The sequence below is a fragment of the Maniola jurtina genome, chromosome 8, assembly GCF_905333055.1.
Source record: "Maniola jurtina chromosome 8, ilManJurt1.1, whole genome shotgun sequence".
Taxonomy (NCBI): domain Eukaryota; kingdom Metazoa; phylum Arthropoda; class Insecta; order Lepidoptera; family Nymphalidae; genus Maniola; species Maniola jurtina.
In genome coordinates, this window is record NC_060036.1 from 5063749 (window position 1) to 5082940 (window position 19192).

The window sequence follows — 19192 nt, forward strand, 5'->3', positions numbered from 1 at the left end:
GTATGTCGGCGGGCGCCGGCGCAGACGGAGTCCATACTTGTATAAATTCAATAACTTGAAAATATCACAAACTTGACATTGGCTAATCAGAGTAAAGCCAGATTTAAAGGAAAAAAAAAAGTGAACCAAGTTGAGTAATTAATTTTATTATCAAATAAGATGCTGTACCTTTGCTCTGCTCCACTCTTCAGTATTATTTTTATTGTCTATTATTGTATTAATGTTAACAATTTATATTCACATGGTGTATGTACTGCATATTTTATTATATATCTGATTGTTGTAATAAAAGTGTTTAATATTTATCAAATCTCATGTTATTATGATGTACATACTACAGATGCAAAATTACTATTCTCAAAACCAAAGTGATAAAGGTTTGGGCTGGGTGTTGATGAATTAGCCAAAAAGTCAGGACTTTTTATATATTTAGATAATCTGATTTGAAGCAATATTTTGACCATTATTATAAAATCTCAATTTTTATAACTACCCATTAGCTTATCTATTTTATCATTAAAGTGAAAAGAGTTGTTCATAATTACAAAATATTTCATTGCTTAATGCTAAATATCTTTATCACTTGAACTAGCATCAGAATCAGATTTGCTCCTGGTTTTCTTTTTCTTTTTGCTTTTCTTCTCTTTATGTTTCTTTTTCTTTTCTTTGTGCTCTTTTTCCTGTGAAAAATATAAGAATTACAATTTTTATAAATAGGTCCATAGTTGGTTGTTCATTAGTAAACAGTAATAAATTATCACGAAATAGTTGTCAGATGGAAGGTTTTATCCATGATTAGTTCCAACTGAAAAGCCTTATGACCAAACATTTACTTGGTGTTTTAAATATGCTGTGTAGAATAAAAAAGAATAAACAGATTTTGATTTATTCACTTGTCCTATTAGGTTAGATGGTAGTTAAGTGTTTATCATTGAAGAAGACTAAACCCGCTTACCTGTTTAACAGGTGCATCTATTTGAAGTGTTGGTGCACATCCTTCTGCTCGTACTAATGCTGTCAGATCATCAACTTTGCTCATATCTGCATTTGGGGCACGGTACTGTTCACAGTGGTCCACACGAATTGTTCGACCTAAAATCTAAACTCAAAAGTATGTATTATTGTCATGCTTAATTTAAAAAAAAAAGTATCCTGCCATTATCCTGCACCAGCTCTCGGATATTTGTGAGTATGTCACATGACTGCAGCTAAGGGTTTTTGTGTGATGTTATATTAAAAATAATTTTGTACTATAACAATATTATAATAATTAAAATATAAACAACCTCACTTAGTATAAATACGGAGCCCTAAAAAGAGCCTAGTGGTTAGTTCCATCCTAACTTTTCAGAACTAATTGTATTTTAATGGTGCTTACTTGCTTAAATGGTGAAGGAAAACATCATGAGGAAACCTGTATGACTTAGAGTTTTCTATAATGTTCTTAAAACAAAGGTGTGTGATGAAGTCTGCTAATCCCCACTAGGCTATCAGGGTGGACTATGTCTGAAAACTTCCCATTCAGAGATGAGACCTGTGCTTAGTAGTGAGCCAGCAATGGGTTGATAATGATGATATTTACCTTAATCCCATTTAAATTATCCACAGCAAGGATAGTGGACCTCTGATCTTCAAAGCAAATAAATGCAAACCCTCTTGATTTGCCTGTCCCTTTATCTCTCACTAAATTGATATTGACAATTTCTCCATACCTTTACAAGTAAAAAATACATATTAGTGTATTAAATTAAATTTAACAATTTTCAATAACGTTTACCTACTAAGTTGTATAATCTAACATAAATGAGTCTGCTTCTTGGAATGGTGTGAAAACTTACTGGGAAAAAACACAAATAATATCTCCTTCAGTCAAATCATAAGGCAAACCTCCTATGAACAACCAAGCGCTGTCTTTGTATTGATCATGCCAGGAACTCTTCGAGTTGCCGGTGAGCTCTCGTTCACTTAATTTCAATACATTTTTTACGTTTCTGTAACAAAAAATATTTTGACATTATCTATTGTTCAAAATTTGTTCTAAAGAAACTTTTATAATGATTCTTACGTCATAGGGTTCATTGTGATCTGTAATTAAAATTAATTTCTCGTTGATTCTGAATTATTTTAAGTAATTTTTAACAAACTCAACATAGGTATATATTTTAAATTTTTGTGTTACAAAACGTAATTGTCAATGTCAAAACACAGATCAATATTTAAATTCGGATTATTTTTTTACTGGCTTCCCAGCTCTGGATTCTAAACGAAAGCTAGGAGTCATCGGACTGCTAGCTTCGTAGCATAGATTATCTACTATATTTGGAACTGACTGGAAAGCGCTATAAAAGGGCGCCGTGCGTGTATAGACGAAGTCCATACATATATATATAGTTTCCCTAACTTGTAATTTTTTTTTCTCTTGTCTGGCTTTGCACTGATTAGCCAATGTCAAGTTTGTAGTTATTTACAAGTTAGGGAAACTAAGTATAGACTTCGTCTGTGCCGGCGCCCGCCGACATACGCGCGGCGCCCCTTTAGAGCGCTTTCCAGTCAGTTCCACGACCAATAAACACCAGCAGAACACAAAAACCGGCCACTTCCAACAAAAAACACTCCAAAAAATCATAACACACGCGCCAGCAAACGCCACCATAGACGAAGTCAAACTTGATATTGGCTGATCTGTGTGAAGCCAGAGAAAAAAAAAAGTTGGTCAAAGTGATGTCAAACTATTGTCATGACTTCGTCTGTGTTGGTGTTAGCTGGCGGTCGTGCTCTGCCTTTTTGGAGTGTTTTTTTTTGTTAAATCTGACTGGGAAGCGCTCTAAGGGGGTGCCGTGCGTATGTCGGCGAGCACCAGTACAGACGGGGTCCACACTTGTGTAGTTTAACTAACTTGTTACAAATAACTACATACTTGACATTGGCTAATCTTTGTAAAGCCAGACGAGAGAAAAAAAAACTATTGTCATTTGTCAACGTCAACAACAAGAATAATAATTTTAATTTCATGTTTTGTAATTTGTTTGGTACTTGGTAGAACAGAATCTAGTGAGAATCATTAAAATTACTATAAAGCATAAATAGGCGCTCTGAAAACCACCAAGCGGATTCGAAAGTTTTAATATGACTACTCCTACACCAGACAATCAAGATCAATTTGACCAAGTAAGAACTAAATCACAGTTTGTAATAGATTTTTTAAATTCGATAAATAATTATACTTTTATCGTTTTCAAATCAAATCATTTATTTGCTGATTGTTTTTGATTTCATTTGTTGATTTTCAGTTCGATGATGAAGATACTGATCAACAATTGGGAGCAACAGCATCCGGTAGAAAAAGATTATTCAGTAAGGAGCTGCGATGCATGATGTATGGTTTTGGTGACGATCGGAATCCTTACACGGAAAGTGTTGATTTTCTAGAAGACCTTGTTATCGAATTTATTACGGAAACTACTCACAGGTAAGGAAAGCCCAAGACTGTCTGCTACATTTGGTATTTAAAAGGAAAGTTCATAAGGCTCTATTTCTTATAATAATGAAGTTATTAAGGTTGAATGTCCAAAGGCAAGTGATTCGCACAGATAAACTTACTTTTTAAAACTAAATGTGAATGTGATATATAATTATAAACCTATATCATAAGCCTTGCCTGTGAATGTTTTAAATATTGATGTGAACTGTAAACTAAAGGAAAGGAATGCACTTGGAAGCTTAGACATTAAAAGTCAATACATGTCGCTTTTTGTCTTATAATATATTAAATAGTGATAAAATAAATTTAAAAGTGATAAAGTTGTAAATTCTGAACATGTTTTAGGGCAATGGAAGTTGGTAGAACAGGCAGAGTTCAGGTTGAAGACATTATCTTTCTTGTGCGAAAAGACCCCCGTAAATATGCAAGAGTAAAAGACCTGCTTACCATGAATGAGGAACTTAAGAAGGCTAGAAAAGCCTTTGATGAAGTTAAATATGTTGGTAAGTAATCATAGTAATTATTGTAAAATGTTTTGCATGGTAAAAACAATCATATTTTTGAAATTGCTTTATATAAAACTCTAAAAAGTGTAAAATCTCTAGAACCAATTTAAAGGGACAGCCCATTTTTTTGTTATTAGTATGAATATTAATTATTATTTATAATTGATTTAGTTTAAAGTAAAGTTAAACCATCCAAACTCAAGAGTTTGTTATTATAGAAATCAGTTATATGGTGGGAGTTGTAGAGGAGTGAGGGGAAGTAGGGAGATGTTTACACTGTAAAATAAAGCTCTCTTGTAAACAATAAAAACTAAAAATCTCTGTGTTTACTCTAGTAAAAACTATTTATAGGTGATGCAGTATGTTTTTACTCGCATAGTATACAACAATGTCAATCTAAAATGCTAACTGCTGATAAAATATAATTAATTTATTGTATTTAATTGATTTATGTTGACCTATGTATGTTACTTGAATAATAGTTTCATATTAATAGTTTGCTGTTAGTAAGTATATTAAAATTACTTATAGTTCTCAAATGCTCAAATAAAGATAAGTAACTCTTAAGAAAAGACAACTGCAACTAATAAAAATACTCTGAAATATAACTTTATATAAATGCAACTAAAATGTTTTTTGCATAGCTATCTTGTTGCATATTATTATAATTAACTAAATTATAAATATGTTAGTTAAGTAAGTGAAGTGTCATTTTTTTTGTATCATCTAAAATATTTTTCACTTATAGAAGACCAACAATAACTTTGGTGGTCGTCACTCTCAGTCTGATGATGCAAGTAACAAAATTACCTATTGACACATTGCTTTTGTGTTTTGCACTGTATGTACTAAAGCTGTTAATAACAATATTGTGCTTTGTGTGTCATTGTGATCTGCTAATAAATGTTCAGCACTAACTAACATTTTGTGTATGTCTTAAAATAACCCTTACCACCCAAATGGCCACCCTACAATGTTTGATGCAAGCAAGCAAGTAAAATCGACATATAAGAGTAAGGCCTGATTGAGGCTTGTACTGCAGGGTGTGCAGTGTACGGTCAGTGGTAACACCAGCAACAGAGTGTGTCGGGTCTGGATGCCACTGTGCTCTTGTGTATGAACTTGTGTTTGAAACGAACGCTGCCCAACCTGCGCCGTTTAGCGCTCGACTAGACCAAGCACTCAGGCTTTACACTTACTATGGTTTTTAGTATAATGAATACATTACTAAGGCTGCAGTCTCACTTGGCGTATAATTTGCGGTCGACTAACTGAGCTGCAAATCAAAGGCTGTGCTTTGTGCCGACTAGCAAACCTAACGACCTGCCCACAACATTTCCCCTAAATATATTGTAGAAACAAAATTTGCTGCGAACTGTACAGTTAGTGAGACTGCGCCCAGCAAATGAGTACTTCCCTATAACCTTCATTTTTCATTTGACTAACATAGTACTTTAGAGAAAAGTGGGAATAGAATATAAGAGAGAGAGTAAGAAAGTTGGAATGAAAGAAAAAATAGCATATCTGTTTTGACCATTTTTTGGCATTGGATGTTAGAACTTAGAACATGGTTTTGAAAGACAATTTAGTAATAAAAAAACCCTATGTGTTTTTTTTGTTCATAAAGGCACAATGCGAGAACACAGGTGACTGCTATAGTTACAACTAGCTGATGCCCGCAGCTTCGCCCGCGTGGATTGGTCAGATCCCCTGCAGCATCAGGATCGAGGAGTTGGAATCCAAATTTTATATGAAACAATGTCGCAAACTTCCTCTATCGATTAAAAAAGAAATGACGCAAATCGGTTCAGAAATCTCGGAAATTTCGGTGTACATAGGTAGAAAAACACAACTCCCTCTTTGAAAGTCGGTTAAAAAAGTAGCCTATGTTACTCCCTGGTCAATTCTCTACTTGTCAGTGAAAATCCCGTCAAAATCGGTTCAGCCGTTCCCAAGATTAGCCTTTTCAAACAGACAGACAGACAAAAATTTTAAAAACGTGTGATTCAGTTATAGTATCGTTCAAATAACCATATGACCTTATACCTCGGCAGTCACCCTTGGTACCCTGTCGTCAGTAAAATGCCGCTCGTCTCATAAACACTTGGTGTACTAATAGTTACAAATTCTAACTTGTTTTAATACTGACTACAGGTACATCTACATAATAAAATATACTTATAAAAATTTTAAAAATATGAGAACATAACTGTCCAATATTAGTTTAAAATTTAACAAATTAATTGGGTATGTCAAAGAAGTCTTAACCGGTTTTATTATAAAATGATCTAAAATTTAAGTTGACCATCCCTGGTGGGGATCGAACCCACGACCTTTGGATTAGAAGTCCAACGCGCTATCCTCTGCGCCACAGGGACACTGTGTAAAGCAGTAGTAAAGTACAACATATCGTAGGATCTATACAATTATATATATTTTATTCTTATCGAAAATTCTTCAGCTATTGTACTTTTAACCTCCAACCCAAAAAGAGGGGTGTTATAAGTTGGACGTGTGTATCTGTGTATATATCTGTGGCATCGTAACTCCTAAAGTAATGAACCGATTTTAATTTAGTTTTTTTTTGTTTGAAAGGTGGCTTGATCGAGAGTGTTCTTAGCTATATAATCCAAGAAAATCGGTTCAGCCGTTTGAAAGTTATCAGCTCTTTTCTAGTTATTGTAACCTTCACTTGTCGGGTGTGTTATAAATTAATTTACACTTGTAATTAGTCATCTAAAACTGGTAATTGATTGTTTAAAATATAAGTAGCATCTAATTTATGGTATAAACTTTTTATTTTTGTACCTTCAGGAATACCTACCCGGCGATGACTGTAATTGTATTTTACTATTATTTCAGAATGAAAATAATGGATGTTTGAGTGAGGCTTATAAGTAAGTAACTATTACCTATACAATATTATACATAATTATAATAACATTTTATTTAACACACGACTGGCTAAGACTGGTTGTTCCTACACCAAGTTATGCCGCATCGTCATACCGCAAATGAATCTTCTAAATTAACTTTTAAGTCTGCCTATATATGTAGGTGTACCTATAATTAATAGTATTTTAATACCTATACTTTTGTTTCCCTGAGGGATAAAATCCGAAATAAGGAGATTCGCAGGAGAACCAAGGTCACTGACATAGCCCAAACTATTAGCAAGCTGAAGTGGCAGTGGGCAGGCCATGCCTGTCATAGAGGCGATGGCCGTTGGAGCCGGAAAGTCCTTGAGTGGAGACCGCGTTTAAGCAAGCGCAGTGTGGAACGCCCTCCAGCACGATGGACCGACGATATAAAGCGGCTGGCGGGAAGTGGCTGGATGAGGAAGGCTGAGGACCGGGTGTGGTGGCGCTCTATAAGGAAGGCCTATGTCCAACTGTGGACTTCCAAAGGCTGATGATAATAATGATACTTTTGTATATATGTATGCTTCCTGGGGTACAGGCCTTGTATAGCGTCCCCAAATAGAAGAGATTTTAACTAATCTCAAACTTTATTTCCAGATTTGATTTGTAATATTGTGCTCGCAAAGTCCACGACATACAGTGAAGATGAGCGTTTATTATCTAAACTAATAAATTGATATCTTTATTAAAATAATGATCTTTTATTTTAATCTTCCCTAGGTACCTTCATTTACATAAGTACTTAGTTAGCTACTTACTTACCTGCTTACTAAATATATCACGAAGCAATGTTGTTTTCCCGCGGGAATATGATAGTAGGATATATATCTACGATGAATTCCTTACTGGGTAATACAACCAAGACAGACATAGATTAGTATTATTTCCCTAAATAACAAGTGTAAATTAGAAATTTATAACACCCCCGACGAGTGAAGGCTACAGTAACTAGAAAAGAGCTGATAACTTTCAAATGGCTGAACCGATTTAGCTAAGAACACTCGATCAAGCAATCTTTTAAACAAAAAAAAACTAAATTAAAATCGGTTCATTAGTTTAGGAGCGTCTTTGGGTCGGGGGTTAAAAATAATAACTCTAGAATGGAGGTGGATATAGTACGCGACAGATCGAGATGGCAATCGGCGTATGAGGCGGAGGCACGCCCCGCACCGCGTTAGCACGCGGTTGTTCAGGGCGTCCCCATCCCAAAAAAGAGGGGTGTTATAAGTTTGACGTGTGTATCTCTGTGGCATCGTAGCTCCTAAACTAATGAACCGATTTTAATTTTTTTTTTTGTTTGAAAGGTGGTTTGATCGAGAGTGTTCTTACTTAGAAAATCGGTTCAGCCATTTGAAAGTTATCAGCTCTTTTCTAGTTACTGTAACCTTCACTTGTCGGGGGTGTTAGAAATTTTTAATTTACACTTGTTATTACAAGCTGTACCCATTTGTTTGTAGTCAGGCTTAATTTAGTTTTTCGTTTCGCAATAAAACACAAAGTAACTACTTACTAATCATTTATTTGTGCGATTACAAAACAAGCAAATTACAACACAAATATTCAAATTTACATAAAGCAATATTAAAAAATCAATACAACAGGACGACAGTCATAAATTACTACAACATAATCTAAATTGCTTGCGTTGCGCCTATCCAACCATCAACTACTTTTTCGGTAAGTATACTCTTTTTTTTTTTCTATCTCGTCTGGCTTTACAAAGATTAGCTAATGTCAAGTTTGTAGTTATTTGTAACAAGTTAGTTAAACTATACAATAACGGACTCCGTTTGTGCCGGCGCTCGCCGACATACGCACGGCACCCCCTTAGAGCACTTTCCAGTCAGTTTTAACAAAAAAAAAACAAACACTCCAAAAAGGCAGAGCACGCCCGCCAGTCAACACTAACACAGACGAAGTCCTAAGTATACTCTATCTAGGGAGAGAAGTTACTATAGGGGTCTCTCTGTTACTCTCATATAAATGACAGAGACAAAAAGACAGTGGGCGTTGACCATTTTGAGTCACCCACCAATGCAATGTGTCAATAGGTAAATTGTTAACGCCCACTGACTTGTTTGTCTCTGTCATTTGTGTGTTATTCCTCTATTATGTTATTCCGTGGTTAGAGTAAAGGTTTCTATCTCAAAACTGTTAAATGATTTAATTATTTTTTATTGAGTAGTTTTATCAAATAAGTCTTTTATATATAGTTTTTATGAGTAGGTGGGTAAGGCCGATAAAAATGGATTATTTTATATTAGCTCCAGCGTCCGGTAAGTAATAAAATAAAATCTTATATATTACCTATAAAATTCTTTTTTCTTAGGTTTGTATAATAGTTTTTCTAATAGGTTATTTATACAAACATTCTCAAAACATATTATAATTAATTATTTTTCATAAAAATAATATGTGATCACCAGTGGCGTAGCGTGCCTTGTCGGGGCCCCGTATAAAAATTTTTTTGGAGGCCCTTATATGGAGGTAAAGATTTTTCACAAAAGAAAAAAAATATTGTGTGAAGTAATATTTATTTATCACATAATTTACCCATTTTACAAATAAAAATCGAATTTTAAATATTCACTCTCCTTGCCTTTTTATCGGCAAACTGATTTATTAAATCATTTATGGCTGATGATGATTTTAGTTTTTCTAAAGTTTCTGCCTCTATGGACAATAGTGAGATGTCTGACAGCCGTTCTTGTCCCATCGAAGTTCTTAAGTAATTTTTTATTAGTTTTAATTTTGAAAAACTTATTTCTGCCGTTGCGGTTGTAACTGGAAGGGTCAAGAATAAAAAGCATGCTGTGATTACCTCGGGAAAACTGGATGCAAGACTATTGAATTTTACTAGCAATAATTCAATGAGTTCTTTAAAGGAATAAATTTTTTTAATTTCAGAATTTAAGCATGTTTTTAGAGCCTTTAATTGGTCACAAAGATTAAGTGAGATGTCTTTACTGTATTTAGCAGACAGTTTTCCGGAAGCGTTTAATATCTCTTCGCTTGAAGAAGATAGGAGTTTCTCCGGTTGTAATATTTCGAATATACTACTCAGGTTGCAAAGGCTCTGAAATCTTTCTTTAGTTTGAGAAATTAATATATCTAAACAGCAATAGTATACATTGACTTTGAAATAGGATTCCGGGTCGGAAATTCTCTCATCTTGTGATAACTCATCAAAAAAACGCTTCGTTATCTTTCGGTTACTGTTTTTAAAAACAGTGCACTGCGCTCCGTGGTATGCAAAGTACAACAACGTACACGTACATCGCGATATCGATGAAGGATTCCCGGGGATTCACCGCTGAGTTGAAGATGAAGTAAGTAAAACGGGGAAGTCCCGCAGCCCGCCATAACGATGTAGTGTTGCCAACTTTTGAACGCACGCTTAAGGCGGGAAAAAAAGGAATTGCTTTATAGAATTTTGTCATTTGTAAAATAAAATAAATTAGAAAGTTTTTATTCTTTTTCCTTACACACTTTGGGGGCCCCCGTGGCCCGGGGGCCCCGTATAATTGATACGGCAAATACGGCGGTAGCTACGCCCCTGGTGATCACAATATTTTCAATACAAAATTAAATGTCCCACACTCGCCCTGGGGCCATATGTATCAATTTTGAATTTTTGCTGTATTTGTATTTGACCATTTTAAAGTTCTTATGAATAAATTAATACCTATTCTACAAAATTACAGTATCAGGCAGGATTAGATAATAATCAAATCATAAAATTCTGGTACATTAACATCGTGTCCACGGATACTGATACTTTTAAGTCACGTATTTTATGTTACGATATTTTTTACTAAAACTTAGCATTTGAGCAGCAGAATTCATTTGTTTAATATGGCAACACCATAGTCTACTTGTCTATGCTACGTTTTTTCACTCGTCGGCCATGTTTGTAGCAGTGAGCTTTTGTTTTCGAGTGGAATTGAGTCATTTTTGTTAGTTATAAATTGATTCCATCTGAATAAAGGTAAAACTGTATTCATTTACTATAGGAGACTTATTATTTTGATGAATCTAATGTTTGAGGAATAGCTAGAGGCTGTGTACGTGCTTTTATTCTTGTCGTTTAACCGTTAAAGTGAAAATGTTTTGACGAGAGGTTAGCTTTTATGTGACATTTATGTCACATTTTTAAGTTACGTAACATAAAAGTGATGTAAGGCCTTATTCATATAGAAACTTTAAAAAATAATTAAACTTATAATTATCAATTAGGTAAATAAAAAGTTACGTGCATTGAATGAAGTTAATTTAAAAAATCTTTAATAATTATGAATACTACTAGCGGCCCGCCCGACTTTGTCCGAGTACATATTAAAATTTTATCCCGTTGATCCTTTTGATCCCATTGATCCTTTTGATCCTGTTTTTCTTTTTGATCCCGTTACAAACCTAGTTCTGATTACAAACATACCAAAAAAAGAATCATCTAATTTGGTGCAGTCGTTCTAGAGTTATGCACACATTTTTGCGAACATTTAGGCGATTCATTTTCATTATTATACTATATATAGCTCAATTACCACTCACTGACTCACTCACTCATTGACATAATTGTTCTCCTAGAAGGAGACGGAAAATGATATAGTGATGTGAGGGAGTTGCGTTCGGTTTCGGGAACCCTCTGGGGAAAAATTATGACATTTCAGAAAAACAAGATGGCGGCCGGTGTGATTTTTGCAGCTCCGTTGTTTTCCAACCGATTTCGTTGAATTTTGCAAACTTTGAAGAAAATAGTAAACGATTAACAGAAAATGTAGAAAAAATTGGAAAAACAAGATGGCGGCCGAGCTGTAGTGTTTTCAAAATTTTGATTTTTCGACCCCAAACCGCGGCGTCACAGATCCAAAACGGGGTAGTCGAGGATAATTATTTTTTCGTGTTTCGCCCACGATCATCCTGTATTTTGACAAAACGGGAATGGTTTTTAAAAATTCAAGATGGCGGCTGTCATAGCGGCCATTTTGTTCGAGGTACGAAAAAACGCAATTTTAAAATTCGAATATCTCAAAGTTGGCAACATCGGAGCGATTCGGCTTCTATGAAGCGATTGTACGTATAGACTCGGGGTATAGATTGGAGGAAAAAAATTACCCCACTTTTAGGGAAATTTCAAGATTTTCGGGAAATTGTAAAAAATAGAAATACGCACTTTAAGCAAAATCCGAGTATGAGTGATTACGTGTTTTGCTCGTACAAATGACATTTGGGTATTTTTGTCACCGAAGACTGGCAACACTGGAATTTATCAAAGTAAAAGTGATTTTCGACACGGTCTTTTTCACGGTATCCCCTTTCGCGTGGGTGCGAGCGAGAGGAAAGATTGAAACGTCATCGGGCGCGGTATATCATGTAGTTAATAGGAAAATTATGAAACCGTGTAAAATTTTTCTATGAAACGAGTTGGCGGCCATTTTGTATTTTTTTTCATTTTTCGAAATTTTGATCACGTTTTTGAGGCAGTTGGCAACATTTTGGAAAGTCAATATGTATGAATCGATTGTGTATCTCGGCTGGCAGTATAGAAATATGCAACCGGTGTTGCCACTTTTGCGGAGATTTTCGAGATTTTCAACTAAGAAACTCCTGTAAAATTTTGTATGAAAAATTTTTTTTTCACTGATGGTGTCGAATAGAAAACAAAAAGTTAGTAAGCCAAAATTATGGAGAGAGCTGATGATTGAGGGTTTCGGAGACGGGTGGAGGGCCCGCTTAAGGTATTGAAGATAGGTGGGGGGTGCTCGAGCAAATGTCATTCATGACGTCATCCAATTGCCAAAAAGCTGGAAAAAAATTCAAAATGGCGAAAAAAAGATGGCCGCCATACAAATTTCGCCGGTGTCCAGCTCGGAGGGTATAAAAGATGGAAGTGAGGTTTCTTGGCAGGAGATGATCAGGATCCGAAGGTCTACTCGATGAATAGAAAAAAAATCCAAAATGGCGGAATTTTTTTTTCCATACATTTTGTACGGCGAATATTGGATGTCTCATTCTCCTAGAAAGAGACGGAAAACGATACAATAATGTAGGAGAGATGTGTTCGGGTGGGGGGGGCGAGTAGGGAAAAATTATGACATTTCAGAAAAACAAGATGGCGGCCTATATGATTTTCGCAACTCTTTTGTTTTCCAACCGATTTCGTTGAAACTCACAATCTTTGAAGAATGTAGTAAACGATTAATAGAAAAAGTGGAAAATTTTGGAAAAACAAGATGGCCGCCATACAAATTTCGCCGGTGTCCAGCTCGGAGGGTATAAAAGATGGAAGTGAGGTTTCTTGGCAGGAGATGATCAGGATCCGAAGGTCTACTCGATGAATAGAAAAAAAATTCAAAATGGCGGAATTTATTTTTCCATACATTTTGTATGGCGATTATGAATGTCTCATTCTCCTAGAAAGAGACGGAAAACGATACATTGATGTATGGGAGATATGTTCGGATGCGCGATATGAGTAGGGAAAAATTATGACAATTCAGAAAAACAAGATGGCGACTGACGTGATTTTTGCAACACTTTTGTTTTCCAACCGATTTCGCTGAAACTCACAATCTTTGAAGAAAGTACCAAACGATTAATAGAAAAAGTGGAAAATTTTGGAAAAACAAGATGGCCGCCGTACAAATTTCGTCGGTGTCTATCTCGGAGGCTATAAAAGATGGAAGAGTGGTTTCTTGGCAAAAGATGATCAGGGTCCGAAGGTCTACTCGGTGAAACAAACTCTGCATGCTCGCGGACCACTTTAGTGGTCCGCGCACCCACGCACCCTATTAAATTATTATCCTAATTTACAAAAAAATAATATGGATATCGTTTTCAGGGTTTTCCAGGGTGCTGATTTTGATAATGACATTTATTTTCAAATCCAAGATGGCGGACTTACATTTTCTACAAAAAATAGAAATGCCTGTCATTTTATGGGGTTTTTCGGGGTGAATTATGTATCTTAATAAATCAATTTGGTTTTATATAATAAAGTTAACCTTACCACGTCACGTGAGCTGCTTTAGCAGCTCGCGCACCGAGCAAAAACTAGTTTATATATATATTTAAGTGGAATCGAATGAGCCTCCATGAGGCTATGCAGCCATAGTATACTACCTAACTGAAATTTTTGTATTTTTTTCCTGTACCTACAGATGCCACTTACACCTGCGGAAAGACAAAGAAAATACCGGGAAAAGCTGAAAAGAGAGAACCCTATCAAATATGACGAAATGAAAAAGAAGACTGCTGAGTGCGCTTTGCGGTACTATAAAAAGAAAGTAAGTCAATATACAGAAGAAGAAAAAATAGAACGAAGAAAGAAATGGCAGGAAGAAAGGAAAAGACAAAAACAAGCTGATCAAGCAAAGGTTGATATTAGTAAGCCAGCAAAAACGCAAAAAGATATAGAATATAAATTACGTAGGAAAAATAAAGAGTTACAAAAAGAAAATAAAATATTGCGCAATAGATTCAATGCACTAAGAAAAAAATTTTATCGGCAGTCCAAAAAACTAGATGAACTAAATCTAGCATTCCTGGAATTTAAGAAGACCGAAACCAATCAAGAAAATCAAGAAACGGACAGCGACAGTGTTACACCTATGAAACAAACAGAGAGCTTTATAAAGGAAAATTTACCGAAAATTAACACACAACAAAAAGAAATAGTGAAAAAGAAGATTTTAGAACATAATGTTTTGGTAAAATCACTAAGGAACGAGTATAAAGAATCTGATGGTACACAAAAGAATACTATTAAAAAAATTGTAACTAACGATGTAGTGAAAAAATACAAATTAAAAACAAAACTCAAAAATACCCTAGGGCTCAAAAGTAACATTCGAACAAACAGAGACAGGAAAATACGCAAACAGAAACTATTCAATGAAATCAAAAACTTTTACGATCGAGACGATAATAGTCGTGCAACTGCTGGCAAAAAAGAATATAGAACAAAAAATAAAATAAAGAGACAGATAAGATATCTATTGGAACATATAAAAAAATTACATCAAAAATATGTTGCGGAAGGTGGAAAGGCTTCATTGAGCACATTCAAGAAATATAGACCGTTCTACGTACTCAAACCTAAAATCTCAGACCGTGATACATGTGCTTGTGTAAAACACTCTAATATGGCGTTCATGGTAAAAAAATTAAAACAGTTAACGATCCTCGAAAGCGATGACCTCAGTGAAATAACATCAAAATTTGTTTGTGATATAACATCAAATACTTGTATGTATGGCTTGTGTGAATCTTGTAAAGACAAAGTCATTATTACTGAAGATCAGATCAACCTGAATGAAGAAATTGTATGGCCAGTATGGATGTTAAAAAAGCACGAGTACGGTGAAGAGGGACACAAAAAGACAACAAAGAAAATGGTAAAAACGGTTAGAGAAGGAACTATACAAGACTTGATTAATGCATTCCACTCTGATATGAAGAATTTTCTTATTCATTCGTACAATATATCACATCAATATAAAAGTTACAAATTTTGCATAGCCAACTTAAAAGACAATGAAACAGTCATTCACATAGATTTTTCCGAAAATTATACTTGCAAGTTGCATACAGAAATACAAGCCCTACACTTCGGAGCTTCTAAAGTGCAAATAACTCTGCACACTGGTGTTCTTTACATCAAGGATCATGATAGACCTACATCATTTTGCTCAATATCCCCCGCAAACGTACACAGCCCTGAAGCCATATGGGCTCATTTGACACCCATATTACAATATTTGAAAATCACATACCCTCAAGTCGACACACTACATTTTTTCTCCGACGGACCAACATCACAGTACAGAAATAAAAAAAATTTTTACTTGTTGAGCCAAATTGAAACGTACGGCTTTGAGCATGCCACATGGTCCTTTTTTGAGGCGGCACATGGAAAAGGTGCCGCGGACGGTATTGGTGGTGCAGTCAAGCGTACTTTAGACTCAAAAGTGGCACATGGCGAAGATATTCCCGATGCGAAAACCGCATATGAAGTCCTTTCTGAAAAGGGACTTATAAAAATGTTTTATATTCCACCAGAGGATATAAAAGTACTTCAAGAAGAACTAATAGAAAATCTAAAACCTCTGCCTAATACATTAAAAATTCATCAAGTAATATTTAAAGATAAGAATGCTGTGAATTTTAGAAACTTAAGTTGTTTTTGCAAAAATATGAGTGGCAAATGTGATTGTTATTCTACAAAAACACACAGATTTGAAATCAACAAAGACGCACAACCAAGAAACACTGTAAAACGCAAATTAAATACAATAAAGAGAAGTAAAGTTGGTACAAAAAAGAGAAGGGAAAGCACGGCAAGCACCACTGAGTCTGATTGTACTGAAATAGAATATTTAGATGACAGTGATGCTACACATTTTTCTGAAACTTATCAAGAAGAATATTTAGAATTAGACGAAAATAATCAAGAAGAATATTTAGAATCAGGTGAAAATATTTTGAGAGAAAGACAAGAAAAAAGAGCAGAAAAGGGTTCAGGTAAAACTGATTTTGAAAATGAAGGATTAGAAGTAAGACGATTGGTAGAAAATATAGATGAAAAAATTAAAGAAGTACGAATTGAAAAAAAAACAGCATCTCAAAAAGGCGTAACGATTTTATCTGATATTCGAAATTCACCATGGAATAAAAGATATTTTGATTTGAAACGATGTGGTGGACTACAATTTAAAAAAGTGGACTCAAATTTTGACCTTTGTTCATTGAAAAAATCATTAGATGTTCCCATAAGCACAGAAAATATTGATCCATATAAAAACCCGGTGGCTAGTAGTTCAGGAATCAAGACTAAGACTGAAAACCAAAAGACTAAAGACTTCGAAGAAAACAGAAAAACATACTTCAGTAGTTTGAATAAAGGAGACCAAACCAAAAATATTGAAGAAGACTTTGAAGGAAAAGCAAGATATGACATAAAAGATTCTATAAAAACAAACGAAATCAAAGAAGAAGGAAGACAGAACTCAGGAGTAATTAGTATTGTAGAAGCTAACAAAAACGAAAATACCAAAGTCTATGATGAAAGTGATGTGAAGATTAAAATTAATCAATATGTGTTAGTAAGATATTACATTCGCAAAACTTGGAAATATTATATAGGACGTGTAGTCGAAATACACACCAAAGACGAAGATACAAACTACACTATTAATTTTCTTAAAACTATAAAAAAACCCTCACTGAGATTCACTACCCCGAAGAAAATGGACACGGATACTGTTCCTTCTTTGTCAATTGTGAAAACTATAGAATTGAACGAAGAAGATAATAAAAAAAACGAATACCTATTAAAAGATGATTTTAATGAAACTTATTTTGAACTGTAAATTAGTTATCGTATATAATATAATGTGTAAGTGATTTCGTAAATTCAAAATAAGTAACTATTATTTCTTTTCTAAACAGCTATAAATAAATGATTGTGCAAAAAGGAGTTTTTTCTTATATTGGAGACGTCCCTTTACAAAACTTTTATGTTACTTTTAAGTTATCCAGCCACACACTTTTAAGTTACTTTTATGTCACATGAGGCCAATTTTACGGCCTTACCCAGGTATAATTTTTTCACGAGGGGGGTGCAGGCGCTACGCAATTTACATTAAAATTAAATAATTGTGACAATTTATTAAGGCTATTAATTTCAACAATTCAATAATAATTTAAGTAATTAAATAATTAAAATAATGTATAGTGTTTTTTTAACTATTTTTGCCTATTAAGTATGTCTATTTTATTGGTATTCAAAAAGGCTGTAAAACTATATCTAAATCACACTATGAGTCCAGTCGACTTTAACGTACCTATACTGGACCGAATAAATGTTAACTTTTTATATATAACATAACGATATAACATGTCAAAGGCTTTATAAATAGGTATATAAATAACATCCTACAAAAACTTTTTAAGAGGGGTCTCTCCGTCACTCTCTTCATACAAACGTAGTTCCAATTTCATTTGAATATTAAGCAACCGAAGTCCATGAACCTTTGCAGACATATTCTAGAAATTAATATCCTATGTCTGTGGTTTTTCAGATTTCTGTTAAAATATTCGGTTTCAAAGTTACGCGGTCTTAAAAATTTACTTACAAATCTTTGAGCCCCTGTAATTTTAAAACTACATATTTTTAGAAAAATCTAAAACACCACAGACACAGATATTAGTTTCTAAAATATGTCTGCAAAATTTCATGGACTTTGGTTGCTTAATATTCAAATGAAATTGGAACTACGATTGTATGAAGCGAGTGACGGAGAGAGTCCTGTTAAAGGGTGTAAACTAACAATTCAGGCGACTAGACCTGTATTAAACAGCCGAAATAAACGCTTTGGTTCCTCACAACATACTGTAAAATCATGACTATACAAATATCTATGGTAATATAAATAGGCCATTTATGGCAGTGAAATGGTGATTATAACATAGTATTATAGTTACTCTAAATCCTTTAGTCACTACTAAATTCTGGCAACTTATAAGCATAACGTGGATTTCTTTTTAAAAGAGTTCTGAGCGATAATAATAATAAAAAAAGCGAAATAGCGAGTCTATGACGACGCAGTGCAACTCAGTTGGCACACGCTACAGTCCTAAAATTTTATATTTCTCTCTATCGCATAATTCCTATTTCTCCCTCACAGAAGAAATAAGAGTTACGCGAATGACGTCGAAGGGGCGCTAAGGTATGCGTTTTCGTACGAATTTGACAATATCTACTTTTGCAAGTACTGGAACCCAGTCTGCGTGCTTCCATAGTACATAGATGGAAGGCCGGGATTATTCGTGCATGTACGTGTTCGTACGAGTCAAATTCGTGCGAAAACTATCCAAAGTGCGACCGGCCTTACGTGACCAAGTAAGATGGCCTGGTACTTGGAAATGTTACAACGTGACTCATTTATAAATTGCCTGCTTTTCAACAAAAACTTTTTTCTTCATAAAATCATGATAACCGATCTCCAATTTCAAGGATACCTACACCATGAGAAGCCAGTAGATACATAGAATATTTTAGTTACGCTTAGTGACCTTAAAAAACTTGCACTAAACATTTATGTAAGCTATGTTTACAAAAATTATGGTAACTACCGATCTCAACACCAAGTTTAAAATAAAAAAATATACAAATATTGTGGGTTTCAAACTATAAGAGCGTATACAAAAAAGATTTTCGATTCCAGTAGCATGAGAGCCTAAAAGGAAAATTGAACAAATGGTCCTCATTGCTACCACTTCTA

General features: G+C 34.5%; 3 protein-coding genes and 1 non-coding gene across 8 annotated transcripts; 2 read left to right on the forward strand and 2 right to left on the reverse strand.

The window, feature by feature from the left end:
• Window positions 1-410: 410 nt before the first annotated feature.
• Window positions 411-9314, reverse strand: LOC123867666 (RNA-binding motif protein, X-linked 2). Of its 2 annotated transcripts, XM_045909841.1 has the most exons (6): window positions 9298-9314; window positions 2066-2128; window positions 1839-1991; window positions 1583-1712; window positions 956-1099; window positions 411-680 (listed from the first exon to the last, which is right to left on the reverse strand). In XM_045909841.1, exons 2-6 carry the CDS (start codon window positions 2077-2079, stop codon window positions 567-569), a joined length of 555 nt encoding a protein of 184 aa, XP_045765797.1. In that variant the 5' UTR covers window positions 2080-2128; window positions 9298-9314; the 3' UTR covers window positions 411-566. The 2 variants fall into 2 exon arrangements, with proteins under 2 accessions (XP_045765797.1, XP_045765796.1); XM_045909840.1 differs by lacking the exon at window positions 9298-9314 and having other exon boundaries at window positions 2066-2197.
• Window positions 2999-7595, forward strand: LOC123867667 (transcription initiation factor TFIID subunit 13-like). Of its 3 annotated transcripts, XR_006796476.1 has the most exons (6): window positions 3000-3168; window positions 3291-3469; window positions 3827-3984; window positions 4736-4780; window positions 6850-6884; window positions 7506-7595. XR_006796476.1 is itself a non-coding variant. In XM_045909843.1 (5 exons), the coding sequence occupies exons 1-4, from the start codon at window positions 3127-3129 to the stop codon at window positions 6852-6854; spliced, it is 384 nt and encodes a 127-aa protein (XP_045765799.1). In that variant the 5' UTR covers window positions 2999-3126; the 3' UTR covers window positions 6855-6884; window positions 7506-7595. The 3 variants fall into 3 exon arrangements, 2 of the variants coding, with proteins under 2 accessions (XP_045765799.1, XP_045765798.1); XM_045909843.1 differs by lacking the exon at window positions 4736-4780 and having other exon boundaries at window positions 2999-3168; XM_045909842.1 differs by lacking the exons at window positions 6850-6884; window positions 7506-7595 and having other exon boundaries at window positions 4736-4910.
• On the reverse strand, window positions 6293-6365 carry Trnar-ucu. Its single transcript has one exon. It is a non-coding gene; the product is annotated as a tRNA-Arg (tRNA).
• LOC123867660 lies at window positions 9121-17510 on the forward strand. Of its 2 annotated transcripts, none has more exons than XM_045909824.1 (2): window positions 9121-9184; window positions 14069-17510. In XM_045909824.1, exon 2 carries the CDS (start codon window positions 14069-14071, stop codon window positions 17276-17278), a length of 3210 nt encoding a protein of 1069 aa, XP_045765780.1. In that variant the 5' UTR covers window positions 9121-9184; the 3' UTR covers window positions 17279-17510. The 2 variants fall into 2 exon arrangements, with proteins under 2 accessions (XP_045765780.1, XP_045765779.1); XM_045909823.1 differs by lacking the exon at window positions 9121-9184 and adding an exon at window positions 10474-10896.
• The last annotated feature ends 1682 nt before the right edge of the window (window positions 17511-19192 follow it).